Source organism: Ovis canadensis, chromosome 9, assembly GCF_042477335.2.
Source record: "Ovis canadensis isolate MfBH-ARS-UI-01 breed Bighorn chromosome 9, ARS-UI_OviCan_v2, whole genome shotgun sequence".
Lineage (NCBI taxonomy): Eukaryota > Metazoa > Chordata > Mammalia > Artiodactyla > Bovidae > Ovis > Ovis canadensis.
In genome coordinates this window covers 92,824,263-92,836,299 of record NC_091253.1, presented here as the reverse complement: position 1 = coordinate 92,836,299, position 12,037 = coordinate 92,824,263, and the positions used below count along the sequence as shown (strand labels likewise).

Sequence of the window (12,037 nt, the reverse complement as noted above, 5' to 3'; positions counted from 1 at the left end):
TTTATTAACTTTGCTTTCCACTATTTACAAAGGAACTGAAAACTAAAGATAAATAATATAAATTGACATCATAGCTGCTATTTTTAGTGAAAACAACTTATAGAAGATATATAAAAAATATGGGGCCAATTTCTCAAAATCATATACAAAGATCTGGCATGACTATTAATGTTTAATAAGTTATATATTTTAAGAATTTGCTCTTTTCTCTTTGTTAAGTATTACAACCATATTTCATCTAATTACTTTTACCATTTACAATCAAAGTCACTATCAAATGTTCAATTGGTTTTTAAAGTCTGTGAATCTTAACAATTGAAAAAAATAAATATATTATGAAATTTAGACATGGTACATTTGGCAACTATACTGGCACAAGGGATTCCCTTGTAGCTCAGTTGGTAAAGATTGTACCAACAATTCAGGAGACCCAGGTTCAATCCCTGGGTTGGGAAGATTCCCTGGAGAAGGAAATGGCAACCCACTCCAACGTTCTTGCCTGGAGAAGCCTGTTGACTGTAGCCTGCCAGGCTCCTCTCTCCATGGGGTCACAGGAGTCGGACATGACTTAGCAACTAAACCACCACCAACCACTGGCACAATCACCTAAAGAAATGTCATTATTTCAACTATGTCTCATCAAAAAATTTTACCTGTGTAGTACTGAATTCTTTGACTTATGGCACACAAAAGAGTACACAAGTCAATACAATGTATTACCATGTATTTAAAAGAACATGTATTAACAAACCATTTAACCACTATCACCTATAGTATATTTTAATTACAATTTACCACACTCAGTTAAAACTTGACATTATTCTAAAAGAAGGCACATGAACAATAATTCATATTTTAAACATTTTCATGAAAGTAATGATGCAACAAGGTAGAATGAATCTTTCAAAATTAAATTACACCAAGTTGATGTCTCATTACACAAAACAGAAATATATTTCAGTATTTTAAGAAATCTGGTATTTGTTAGAAATGAAAGAACTTCATAAACTTTTTCAGGGTGCTATTACAAATCATATCTAGTTTTATAAAGTCATAAGTTGTTAAAAAAAAATACCCATTTAAGTTCAAAATGAGTAAGAAAAGACAAGATGACAAGAATAACGTACGCACTATCTAAATTACAAATATATTGGACGAAATAGTCTTATGACTTAGTATATTTTTCAAATTTAATGTATTTATACAGAACCAAGTCTACATTTAAAAAATAAAACCACTCTTTCTATGTTTTTCCCAGCATTACATTTCATAAGTAAAGCTCATGGCCCCAAACAGTTCTCTGTAGTATGTAAGATGTCAGGGGGCTTCAGTTCTATTCTATTTGCACTAGTAGAATTTGCCCTTACATATGCCCCTTAGTGAAACTTGTCCTCAGCAAAAACTGTGAATGTAAGTTGGTAAGTAGCCAAAAATTCAAAACATTCTCAATATAGAAAGGAAAAGAAAAAAGCTTTAGCTCAGAATTTCCCTAAGATACTCTGCAAGATAATAATAAACAGCCTCCAAACCAAGTTCAGTAGTTAAGTCTTTTTCACACAGAATTTCTCAGAAAAAAACTATCCTATGCTAACTATAGTTGCTGGGGTGAGGAGGGGGAGCAATAAAAATGAATCAGAATCACATTCACTTTAATTTTTGCAGATTAAAATTAAACAACAGTGACTCAGAAAAACTGCTGCAGTGAACTCCACTGCAATGAGTGGAATACTGGTGTTTAAAAATATGTAAAACTAAGGTTTTCTATTCTATTTGGCCCTAAACGCTAACACATTTGTCACATGATATCAGCAACGAAACAATAATCTTGAACACCGCTGGTGAAAAATCTTACTGAAGCAGACTACGTTTTCTCAGCAGCAAAAAAAATGTTTAAGGACAATTTTGTATAGTCTATGTTTTTACCTTCCAACTTATTTTAGAATCTAATCACCAAAAAAATGTATACTGCACTTTTTTGAACATGTTACTTTGCTAATAAAGACATTTCATAGAATGACTATTCCACAGAACAATTTGGAAAACTGATTTAGCTATACAAAGTTAGCACTCCAATTGAACATTCATTAACAATTCTGAGTAGTACCATGCTAAGATTATAATATGAATTATTACATTTTGTATGGTAACTTGCTTTCAGTAATTTCAAAAAGTTAAAGCTTACTGCTGTAAAGACTTACGAGAATTATACTGTAAAAACATTACCTCAAATAAGAATTTTAAAGTCTTTAGACTGAAAGAAAAGTCAGAGAGCAGATTAAAGAAGATGAAATTGTCAAAAGGATACATTATACATTCAAGACATTTTTATAATATTTAACTCTAATAGCAGATATAAAACACCAATGAAATTAAGCAGTCAACAGGCTCAAACGGTACCGTAAGGGTCTATTTTATTTACTTTCTTTCTATTCCTGTAGCCATAACCTAAATTTTGGATTTCATCTCCTCACTACAATGCCCACTCTGAAATGGTGCTATTATGACATTAAGACAGAGCTTAAGGCATATGCCCCTAGTCAAAAGCCTTACAAGGGTTCCCATTATACATTCACATCTGATTCCTTAAAACAGCTTTTAATGTAATCCATAATCTAGCACCAGTTTCCAACTTCCAAAATGATATCCCTCAGTTTACCTTCACCCACTCTTCAACAAAAATTTTTGAAATTCTAATGATTTATGCACCACGTTAGGTTTCAAAATACTGTTTCAGTGGTTCTTTGAATGGCTTTATAGCTTGCATCAGAAATCTCTAGAGAGCTTATTAAAACAAACTGCTGGACTCTCCCCTTTGAGTTGCTGATCCAAAAGGAATGGATTTACATTTCTCTCAAGTTCTTTAAGTGATACTGATGCTGCTGGTCAAGATGCACTCTTGGTGAACCACTGATCTATCTATACCAAAGGCGATGAGCCAGAAGCCCAATGGCTGAATGAGGCCCACTGTTTTATGTATTTATTATTTTAAACATTTTAAATTATTTGTAAATGTTTAAAAAATAAAAATTTCTCATAAAAATGCAGATTTCTTGCTTATTTCTGCATGTAAAAATTCTGCTAGAGCTAAAGAGTAGCTAACCCCAATTAGTCAAGGTATATGTCCTCATCCAGACTATCACCGCCCTAGCTGGCTGTGTTCACTTAAAATCACTTAAAAATCACCTGGCTTAGCACTGTATTTGGGCTTATACACTCTGACCCACTTTTTCTCTTCTTCTATGCCTTTCTTCATGCTGCTCACTCTGACATAAACAGCCTTTTCCCCCAAAAGTGTTGAAATCCAACCTACCCCATTCTAAAGCTTGGCTTAAAATAGCCTTCCTCAACAAACCCCTAGCCAAAATAGAAATCCTTAAGTAGTACACATATTAAAGATTTAACAAAATGTGTATGTACGCTTTAAGAATCAAGGTTTTATTTATTTCCACAAATACTAAAATAATAATATTTACAGAAACATAAGACTACAGATATCATAAGTTATACACATATAATGTTTTGCTATTTTTATTATAAGTAAAATTTTAATTTTGTTCATTAAAGTTTACTGTGATTTTACCATGAAAGAAATCTTTTTCAGACTAAGACATTCAAAATGAATCAACATATTAAATCTCAGAGTCAACATATTGGATTGGCCAAAAATTTAGTTCGGTTTTAAGTAAAAATAAAAGACACATTTACTGAACAACGTATTCACTAACCAAACAAACTTTTTTGGCCACCTCAATATATAACAGCTCCAACAGTATATCTAATTTTGCAGGACCAAAAAAGAAAAAAAAGGAGGATGGGAGTAACTGACACAATCCCCCTGATTTCACAATCCACCAATTTTTAAAGACAATTTTAATGAAATAAATGTTTCTAATTTTTTTTTACCATGGAGGATACTTTAGCGGATTTTTTTCTTCTATGGAACCACAGGGGGGAAAAATTAGAGAGAAAAAAAAAATGAGTGCTGGTCCTTGCTATGCTATAAAGAGCTTTGGTAAACCAAGTAAATCACTGAGTTTTCCCTTGCCCTCAGTTTTATTACCCTTAAATTGAGGTGGGAAAAGTGTTCTCCAAATACCTTCCATTTTAGTCCCTAAAATTCTAGTCCCTAATATTTTAGTCCCTAAAATCCTAGAATTTATTCCTTCAAAGAATGAAAGCATAAAAATCAGTGTCATATAGACAAGCTTCTATTAAGCTAGTATTGCTTCTAAATTAACCTAACATTAATAAACAGCTTGAGCTACATACAGCTTTCAAAGTGTCAATTAAAAATGTTGAAGATTCAGAACTTTGAAAGAATATTTATGTATATACATATGCATTTATATATGTTAATAATCAAAATAAAACATCTTTTGTAAGGCCCAGGAAGACAAAAAATTTATAAGCATGCCATCAGTTTTACTATATCTCAAAGGAAAATTAAATAATCAGAAAATCATGTCAAAAAAGCCTTTTTCATAACAGATTAACAATATGTTTTAAGAATATGTACTCTGCTTCAGGATATTCCCAAATGAAACTAATCAGGCCAAAACTAAAATAATCAAATTGCAAGATTGAAAAAAAATCTTAGAGACTATTATATTCAGGTAGATCATGCCGTAGTCGAATTGCTTTCAGCTTCTCAACTTCAATTTTTGCTCTTAGCAGCTCTTCCTCTAGCTGCTGCCTTCTTTTCAATCCATCCCTCTTCTCCTGAACATATAATCCAAAACTTTTTTGATTTTCTAAAATTATCTGATGCTCCTCTTTCAGCATTTGTAGAATCTGAGGATCATACCCTAATTGTGACCTAAAATTTTCTCCACTCTCATGCCGATAAAAATCATCTCTCCTTGGGATAGAAGATGGAGACGATGTCATTCTCATATCAACAGAGGAAAGTGATGGTGACAAAGATCTTTCCATTACAGGCACTAATTCCTGTTCTTCTCTTTGCTCTAAAGTATCACTCTGTTGAGAATTTAAAACCAGTGGAGGAGGGGGCTTAATGTCTTCTTCTTGCTTCACCTCCACTGTAATAGCAACTGGATGGCGGTCCAACATTACCTGTAGTGAACTGGTACCAGCCTGTGCTTCCTCATCCAAGTTTGCACTACAGCACACAAAAAACCATTATAAAATGTAAATCAAATGAAGACAAGAACATTTTAAAACATAATTTCATATTTAATATACATTAAATTACCAAGCTAAAAAGCAAATTATGAAACAAAAAATATTTTTTAATCCTTAGAATAATAAAGTGACTAAGGCTGGGATTTTAATTATTTTGTGTATATATATATATTCATTATATATATATATATATATGGCTCTCCCCTATCCTTAACTTTAAAATTGGGCTCTTGAAAGAACAGTAAATTACAAATACTAAACAAGGCTACGGAGGTAAATAAAAAAGAAGTGGCATTTTTAACACTCTCAAAGAGCGATCAATTGTCCCTGTAAGCCTAAGGTTCTTAAATGCTGTAAAGAGTCATTTAATTCATTCTGGGCCTCACTATCCCCACATGGTAGTCCTAGACCTCCTATTTCTGCTCTCCTGAACTGATTAATCTAAAAATCACTGAGGTCCATGACTTTGGAAGGAAGACAGTGGAAGGCCAGTGGACAGCACAAGGCAGTCTCTGAGAGGTAGTGATCTCTGTATTTGTCACACATACAAAAAATCAAGACTGTGTATGATCTGGGGTATGCTGCACTAGCAGGGGGTTCTCCTAACTTTCCAATTTCAAATACAGTGGTGTTTCCCCCTTATCTATCCAGAACCACATGACTCAGGTGTTCTTTAAGCCTTTTAACCAGTGGCCAGGTGAAGCGTACAAGAGCAAGGGTTTACGTCCACCAGTGAATCATCAGTAACCAGCATCATACTGTACTTGGAATCTAGTAGGTACTCGTCATATGTTGAAAGACTGAATAAATGAAATGGTGTTTTTAATGCAATTTTTAATGGCCTCTATATATTGATATTTTATTAAATTTACATGAAATTTCCATAAAATATGCACTCCTATTAGAGGCAACTACAGTTTTAGCATAATTTACATTTTGATATACCAATATTTGTTATGACAAAACACAATGTTCCTTAAAATTCTGTTGGTTTTTAAATAATTTCACGTATAACATTAAGTTGTGAATTAAGAATACAATGTTTCTTAGGTTTTTTTAAAAATATGGCTCTGCCTAACTTAAAAATAAAAGTTATAGAGGTGAAAGAGACTATTGGAACATTAATGGAAATGCTACACTTAATATTATTGAAAGAACATTTTATAAATCATAAATAAGTAATGTAAGGTAAGAATATATTCCACGTGGGTGATTAAAATGCTGGAACAAGTTTCAAGTAGAACATAAGGAAAAGAATTTAAGCTCTCCATGTCACCAATAGCATTAAATTGCTAGAAATATCAGATATTTGTCTAAGAGGTACAAATGAAATAAGATATTTAATATATTATAAAAAATCTATTTGTATAATAGATTATATAAACTATAATCTTCCCTTTGTGATTTTATGATTTTTGAAAGCAAAAAAAGGAATACAAATATAATTCAAATTAGTAAGATTTACTTTTACTAACATCTCTAAATCCTAGAGTGGGAAAAAGTTAAAACAGCTACAAATGAAATTTTAAAAACCTACATAATTACTTTTCCAAATTAGTATGTATAACAGACTATAAGACTCACAATTAAACATAGATAATATACTCCCATGTAAATTTAAAATATGCCTTATATCTGTTACATTCCATGCTATTTTAGTTTAAAACATCACAAACAAGGCATAACAAAGTCTAAAAATGACTTAGAGGAAGTCACTAAAAATGATCAAACAGAAAAGGACTTTTAAAATTTATGAATATGAATTCTGAGGATCAAATTGGTTATACAAACACAAAATATAATCTGATATTAAAGAGAGGCAAAAATAAAGACATAAATCAATGTGAATTGCAGAAACAGCCTTATGAAATAGTTGCATATCTTTAAATACCTTAAATAAAATATGTAGTAGCATTTTCCTTATTAAGTATAGAGGGTTTGATAAGATTAACAGGCATATTTATACAGAAGTATAATTAAGATACTGTAATTATAAACTTCTGAGATAATTAAGAGTCAAGATGATGTCAAATAAGTATATTAAGTATATAAATAAATTAAATGAAAATCCTAGTGTCGAGAAAGTGGCTGTGCAGATATGCTGACATGAGTGTTTAAGTGGCATATTTCTGATACTCTTACCTTTAAAAACTGAAAAAACTGTTCCAACAGTAGGCACAGAAATGTGTAAATCCAGTAGGTATAGAAATGTGTAAATCAATTAACTCATGTTATCAGAGAAATGTTGGTGTCCCAAAAGACTGATCGTGTAGGTATATATATTGTATGTATGTATGTGTACCTAAACCATATATACGTAAACGGATACTTGTATCTTATATATATATATATTATTTCTCTTCTACATTGCTGTATTTTTAAAATACACAACTTAATAAAACTACATTTAGTTTTAGTTTTCAAATTATAAAAGCCTATAGCCAAAAGGTAGTTTAATACCTATAATGCAACGCCAATGTTCTTTATGGCTCAAAGAGGTAAAAAAATTGAATGAGTATAAAGCAGTCTCACTGTGAAGGGTTTTTTTTTTTTTTGACATTCACCATACTGGGATTTAATCATTTGTCATCACAGTGAACAGTTTAAGCAGTGACCCCATGAATTAATGTAGTGTGTATCCATGTCTTAGATTCCCACTGGTGTTATCTTTCACTATGCTATTAACTAGAAATAAGAAGTATATTGTAAGAAGTTGGGCTCAAAAATACTATCCTAGTAAATTACCAAAATAACAAATATGTTTGACTAAGAAGGTTTTTCCCATTTCTTCCCTAACTTCAAAGGAATTTCACAGGTAATTAATCATTTTGCTTATATAAAGACTCTTTCACCAACAGAAAAGTACTTTGTAAAGTTAAGTTTGAAACATTTCTCAACTAGCAAGGAGTTTACGGTTTGCTTAAATTATTCCAAATGATTCAAAAAAAGCATGAAGCTGCCATTTTTATCTTTTGCTGGGAGTTAAAATCTGAATTAGCAGTAAGATAATTGTTTTTCAAGATTTCCGGGCAAGTGGTTACATAGAGCACAAAATTCAACCGAAAACCTGTTTCTAATCCAGTTGCTCTTATTGACATATTAAAATTCATATTTTGATACCCTTGCAAAACACTATGGGAGAGCTTAAAGTGAAACTAGACCATTAACACATAAAAGCAACAAAAACTTTTATTACATAATCTGAATCCTTAATTACGCATTAACACCTTTTCCTGTGTTTCCTTGTCTCGAGTATAAATTAGAAAAATAATTTAAACTGCCTTAACATATACATATGCAATGGTGCTACTAACAAGTTTACTTAATTGTTCATTTTAGGTTTTTAGCAACAAAAACTTACACAGCGAAACTAACAGTAACTGTAGGCAGTGAAAATCCATAATAAAGCGAGGGCCCCGTTTCTCCTCAAACTGCTAACTTTATACAAAACTGGAAATCCAATGAAATGTAATCTTCAGTGAGATAAGAAAAAGGTACCTCTCAGAAGCTAATTAAACAAATTAATATTAAAGCTTCAAAAGTTTATGAGGTAATGTCACAAATTACATCCCATTTATTCCTCCCTAACCTTTACTTTTTAGAAACTACAGAAGGAGGGAAGGGGGAAGGGAAGACAATCAACAGTGGCTTAAATCAAATGCAGCAGAAAAATTCCTCATAGCCTCACTTTTCTTGTTGAAGAATGCAAAACAAAGAATCTATTCACTGCTCCCGTAGTGGGGATGTTTACTATGCATATCTCTATCACAACTAAGCCAGAGCCCAATAGATAGGAGGCGCCATAATTTTCCACAACAAAATAAAATAAAGCTTACCTTCGTATGTGGTTTCTGTCTCTTACCAGGCAAAAACTGGAAATCTGGGGAATCATCTCCATAACTTTCTTGGTTGGCTCAGAAATATTGCTTTTAAAATCTGACTGGGTCTCTTTTTGCTGCAATAGCTCCTGTTTGGCATATTCTTTGAGCCTTTTGTAAAGAGTGCGTAGGCCCTGCGCTGTTCGAGGAGGGCGGTCTACTCCAATCGCATTATAGTTAACTGCTATGATATCCCAACATCTATTCTTTTCCACTATCACTGAATGTTTGTTAGTGTGTTCTTCCAGAATTTTAACATATGGCTTCACCAGCTTTAACAAATCAAGCTTTTCAGATAAGGTAAAATTGGAAGATCTAGCTTTTCCTACCATTGTTCTTTTCAAATTAAGTAGGCAGTTTCTGAAACCACCATGCAGCTTTCAGCTCTGCTCAGCTCTTTTCACAAACAGAGAAAGATCAGGCTTAACTAGGCTAGCCTCATTTAGGCCCACGCCTACAGGGGAGGGTTTATTAAAATTCCTCCAGCTTAAGCTGACGCAGGTTCAGGAAATCTGCTTAAGCCAAGCCTGACCTACATAAAGCTTCTCACTGAAGAAGACAGGAAGGCACAAGCAAAACACACTTGCTTATAAAGAGAACAGCTCGAGATAGGATTTAATACACAAAGGTCTAGAGATAAGCATAGAACACAGCTAAAAACTGGCTAATTTAGTGAGAATATCAAATTTCGACACGTTTGCCTAGCTGATAGACTGAAACTGCATTGCAGTATCACTTTAATAAAAACAAAAGAGGAACTGTTTTGTGCTGTTTGTTTACAAATCCAGTAGGCAGAATAATAAAAAAACTAAAGATATGAGTGGTGAGTGCAGTGATTCCTAACAGAGCCCTTATCACGGTTTCTGAGCTGCTGCTCTCTCTTACAAAATCTGCCTAATGCTGGTCTTGCTGTCAATCAGGAATTGCATATCCTCTAGCTAGTTAGGTTACACCCAGCTCAGACTCCACAGTAAAGCTAAGCTTCTCCTTCATTTTACAGTCTCCAGTAGCCACCGTGTATTTTTTTTTCCCCAGTTACTTACGAAAAAATATTTGAACACTAAATCTAAAAAAGCAGATAAAAATTATTTTTAAAGCAATGGATTATTCCAGCTGTAACGTACTTTAAATAAGCTAGCCTGCTTTACCATGTGTAGAAAACACCATTCACAGAACTGCATAATAACGCCTTGAGAATGCACACAACAAAATCACATTGGCTCTTAGTACTGAGGAGGATTTCTGTTTAGCTATATTCACACAATTTGGACTATGAAAGCAAACAGTCAGTCTTGTCATTTGCAAGGCTATCCATTTGTGTGTTTAGGATATATTTCCCAATCTCTGTCTGAAAACATGATAAATAACAAAGTAAACAAACAAGCCTATTTTCTCCTGATATACATGTTTTTCTAGACAGGAGAATGAATTAGAACATACTTCAACACAGTTACATTCAATCAAACAATTACTGAACACCTACCTAGAATAATGTTCCCAAGTGCTGAGAAAGACCCAAGGAAAACAAAGGTAAATACTGAACTGTCAGGGAAGCCCAAATCTAGAAATCTAGACACAGACCCTATCCAAAGAACTGCAGCTCTACAGAAATGCCATAAATTTTCAATTACTTTGTTTTTCATTCTTTCAATGGAAGAGAATTAAATTTATTAAGTTCTCACTCTGAGCCAGACAATGTGCTAGAAGCTTTAAATATGTTATTTGTCAGGAGAAAAAGTGAAAGATTGCTGGGGGCATTATAGGATGCTAGGTGTTTTCTGGCAAACTCTAGAGGGTAATCTGATTCTTTAGTGGTCTCCAGCCTTTTAGTGTTTTTGAGCAGTTTTATTGCTGAGTAAGACTGCAGAGAATAGTCATGTAAATGATTCTGGCCCATAGAGAAGCAAACTGAACACCAACCTGCTCCAGCCACCTGATCAGTTACTTGAAGAAAAGCAAGAACACAGGATATATACTATCTTTAAACACAAATATTGTGTTAAGAAATGAAATGCTAATGGAAACATGAAAAATCACTCAATCTCACTATCAAGGAAATGTATACCAAAAATGATTTTCATTCATAAGACTCGAAAAATTCTTAATGACTGAAAATGTCAGAAGCGGATGAAGGTGCAGGACAAAGAGTACTATTCAGGAAATGTTCACGGGAGTGTAAAACGGTTTTGTGATGGCAATCTGAGAGTATCTAATCATAGTTTACACGTGCAAAAACTTTTAAAATTGCAGTAATTTTACTTCTCAGAATCTACCTGGAAAAAACTCAAACACACAAGGCCTTCTTAGTAGATGCATAGTACTGGGAGCAATGTAAGAGCAATCAGTTGGGAACAGTTAAAGTCACTAAAGTATATCCATTCTATGGTCAACCCTGGGCAGCATTAAAATGCAAGAGGCAGATTTCTATGTATTGACACAAAACAAGCTCCAAAATAAATGCTAAGTAAAAAAAAAGCAAGTGAAACAAAAATACATACAATATAATTCCATTATGCTTATCAAAAACACCCAAACCTAAATATTTCTGTGGGTACAGAAAACATATATTTAGGTTCAGAATGCAGGTCAACACACAGCTAATGACAGTCCAAAAAGTTCTGGAACTCCACTGTCCAATTACAGGAGCCATGAGCCACAGCCAGCTATTGAGCAATTTTTTTTTTGGGCCCTGCGGCACATGGGCTAGGTTCCCCAACTAAGGATCAAACCCAGAACTGCTGCAGTGAAGGACAATCTTAACCGCTGGACCACCAGGGAAGTCCATCTATTGAGCATTTTAAATGTGGTTAATGGGATGAAGAGATTGAATTTTTTAATTTTACTGAATTTTAATTGTGCCGTGCTATGCTTGGTCGCTCAGTCGTGTCCAACTCTTTGGGACTCTAGGGACTGTAGCCTGCCAGGCTCCTCTGTCCACGGGGATTCTCCAGCCAAGAATACTGGAGTGGGTTGCCATGCCCTCCTCCAGGGGATCTTCCCAACTCAGGGATCGAACC

At 33.6% G+C, this 12,037-nt stretch overlaps 2 protein-coding genes across 5 annotated transcripts in view; both read right to left on the bottom strand.

The window, feature by feature from the left end:
• The window catches only part of RAD54B (RAD54 homolog B), a 111,614-nt gene that overhangs the window by 57,824 nt on the left and 41,753 nt on the right, over positions 1–12,037 (bottom strand). The window lies entirely within an intron of this gene.
• FSBP (fibrinogen silencer binding protein) lies at positions 3,415–9,922 on the bottom strand. Its single transcript, XM_069600629.1, has 2 exons — positions 8,979–9,922; positions 3,415–5,119 (listed from the first exon to the last, which is right to left on the bottom strand). Exons 1-2 carry the CDS (start codon positions 9,350–9,352, stop codon positions 4,594–4,596), a joined length of 900 nt encoding a protein of 299 aa, XP_069456730.1. The 5' UTR covers positions 9,353–9,922; the 3' UTR covers positions 3,415–4,593.